This window comes from Vipera ursinii (assembly GCF_947247035.1).
Source record: "Vipera ursinii genome assembly, chromosome: 2".
Classification (NCBI taxonomy): domain Eukaryota; kingdom Metazoa; phylum Chordata; class Lepidosauria; order Squamata; family Viperidae; genus Vipera; species Vipera ursinii.
In genome coordinates this window covers 24,879,916-24,882,827 of record NC_139513.1, presented here as the reverse complement: position 1 = coordinate 24,882,827, position 2,912 = coordinate 24,879,916, and the positions used below count along the sequence as shown (strand labels likewise).

The 2,912-nt window shown below is 38.0% G+C and overlaps 1 protein-coding gene across 1 annotated transcript; it reads right to left on the bottom strand.

The window, feature by feature from the left end:
- Positions 1–1,478: 1,478 nt before the first annotated feature.
- Positions 1,479–2,243, bottom strand: LOC310633372 (olfactory receptor 2M4-like; the record flags this gene model as incomplete). The annotated part of the gene is made up of 1 exon (XM_083351074.1): positions 1,479–2,243. One exon carries the CDS (start codon positions 2,241–2,243, stop codon positions 1,479–1,481), a length of 765 nt encoding a protein of 254 aa, XP_083207200.1.
- Positions 2,244–2,912: the final 669 nt, after the last annotated feature.

Sequence of the window (2,912 nt, the reverse complement as noted above, 5' to 3'; positions counted from 1 at the left end):
CTTTGATGGAGTGCAAAAAGGCATTAAAGCGAAGATGGAGACTTATTTGTCTCAGAGATGAGACAGAAGGTCTAAACGTTAAGCTGCTTGTGGCTCCAAATGGGGAAAGGTTTGCAACGAAGGGAATCAATATAATGAATTCTTTCCACAAAGTCCAGTTAATTTTAGGACTCCGTTCTTGCTTGGAACTTTCCAAAGCTTCTGGAAATGATATGGAGGGTGATCCCAAGGGCAATCCTTAATGGAATGAATGGCCTTTGGTTATTCCATGTGGAACGCTTTTAATGTATATGCATAATGGCAGCAGAGTAGATATGGAAAATTAAACACTAAGAGGTTTATACTACACCATGAAAGAAACATTTTTCATAACCCCCCCTCAAATAATATAATATAATATAATGTAATGTAATGTAATGTAATGTAATGTAATGTAATGTAATGTAATATAATATAATATAATATAATATAATATAATATAATATAATATAATATAATATAATATAATATAATATAATATAATATAATATAATATAATATAATATAATATAATATAATATAATATAATATAATATAATATAATATAATATAATATAATATAATATAATATAATATAATATAATATAATATAATATAATATAATATAAAGTTGGAAGGGACCTTGGAGGTCATCTAGTCCAACCCCCTGCTCAGGCAGGAAACCCTATACCATTTCAGGCAAATGGCTGTCCAGTCTCTTCTTAAAAACCTCCAGTGTTGGAGCATTCACCACCTCTGGAGGCAGGTTGTTCCACTGGTTAATTGTTCTAATTGTCAGGAAGTTTCTCCTTAGTTCTAGGTTGCTTCTCTCCTTGACTAGTTTCCATCCATTGCTTCTTGTCCTGCTTTCAGGTGCTTTGGAGAATAGCTTGACTCCCTCTTCTTTGTGGTAGCCCCTGAGATATTGGAACACTGCTATTATGTCAGTGTTCCAATATCTCAGGGGCTACCACAAAAATAATAACGCTGTACAATATCTCCACATCACCAAGCACCGATTGCTTAAAGTAAATGTCACTTTCACTAGGTATGCTGATAATCTAAGTAGATTAGAGCATGGGTCCCCATCCCCCAGTCCATGGACCGGTACCAGGCTGTGGCAAGCCAGCAACCGGTCCACACAAACAAGCAAAGCCCCATCCCCAGGATGCAGGGAGCACACAAAACCACACATCCTCCAGTTTGCAGAAAAACCTCTCTCCACATAACTGGCCCCTGGTCCCCAAAAGGTTGGGGATCTCTGGATTAGAGAATTTAATATTTTGGATTCAAATTCCATTATGCAGTCTTTGGATGCAGGTTCACTTTTCCATCAGTTGAATAACAGCAATTAAAAAGAGACATCCAATGCTATCAAATATCAGTAACTGTACTTCTTATTGGAGCAGATGCCCAGATTTTGAACAGAAAATATTCACTATTAAATTTTTACTACCTAGTCACTCATGCAAGCTGTGTTTTTGGAAGATTTTTCTCAGAGCTTCCAAGACATCCTGATTCCTCAGGCTGTATATAAAGGGGTTTGTCATGGCAGGCACAGCGGTAAAGAACAATGTATTAATCATGGCTTGCTGTGGGGAATAAGAGGATGCAGGTTTCATGTATGTTACAATAGCAGTTATGTAGTAGATCCCAACTACACATAAGTGAGACATGCAAGTTCCCAAGGCTTTGTGGCTCCTTTCAGAAGATCGTACCTTCACAACTTGGAGGAGGATGGAAACATAGGATGTCAGGATAAGTGAAATGGGGATAAGTAGTACCATGAAATTTCCAAAATATGTTGTTCTTTCAAAAGCAGAATTATCTGAGCAAGACAGCTGGATAAGAGCTGGATAGTCACACATGTAATGGTTAATCACATTGGACTTACAGTAGGGAAGGGGCAGGACATAAAGAGAGCAAGTGAGCGCTTGGACAGTGGACCAAAACCAGGCTGCCACTGACATCATGTAACAGACACTCCTCCTCATGAGGATGGGATATTGCAAAGGTCTGCAGATGGCCACATATCTGTCATAAGACATGGTTGCCAGGATGAGGCATTCTGCTCCTGCCAAAATCAAAATTACAGAAATCTGAACAACACACCCATAGAGTGAAATGGTATACCTCTTAGTTACAAAGCTGACCAATACTTGTGGAACAATGGAGAGAACTTGGCAGAGGTCCATGAAAGCCAACTGGCAAAGAAAGAAGTACATGGGAGTCTGAAGTCCAGAGTCTGTTTTAATCAGAAAAATAAGGAGGCTGTTTCCCATCAAAGCAATCAGAAACATGAAGAGAAGCCCCCAAAGGAACAGGGTGGGTGACCACTGATGCAGAAGACCAACCAGAAGAAATTCTCTCCATGAAGTTATGTTCCCCTCTCTCATTCCTCCTTTGTTGCCAAGCTTTTATCTAAAGATATGAAAATAATTTGGGAGAACTTTTGTTATAAAACTGTTGAAATCCACAAATATTAATATATATTTTTCTTACCCCTTCCCTATTTTGCTTTAAATTGAAGAAACAGTATATCATGGGCTGTGTCTGATAAGATTTTTGCTAATGTTCAGGAGGTACAGTGTTTTTTGTGAAAAGGCACAAGAATGTGCACAAGTCTTCATTAGGATAATGTCAGCATTGCACAACTCACTACTTGCAGCTCCTGTTGAGATCAGATTTCCAGAATTTTGAAGTATCCTAGTGTCCCCACAGATTTGGAAGTTGGCAGACTGGGGAAGGTTGAATCACACTTGATTGCACTATTTGTTTCCACTGTATTAACAAATTATGCATTGTTTCTGCTAAGGATATCCATGCTTCAGATATGATTCTAAAAGAGTACTTTAAAATGTGCAAAAGTGTGGAAGCAGCAATAGTTTGCAACC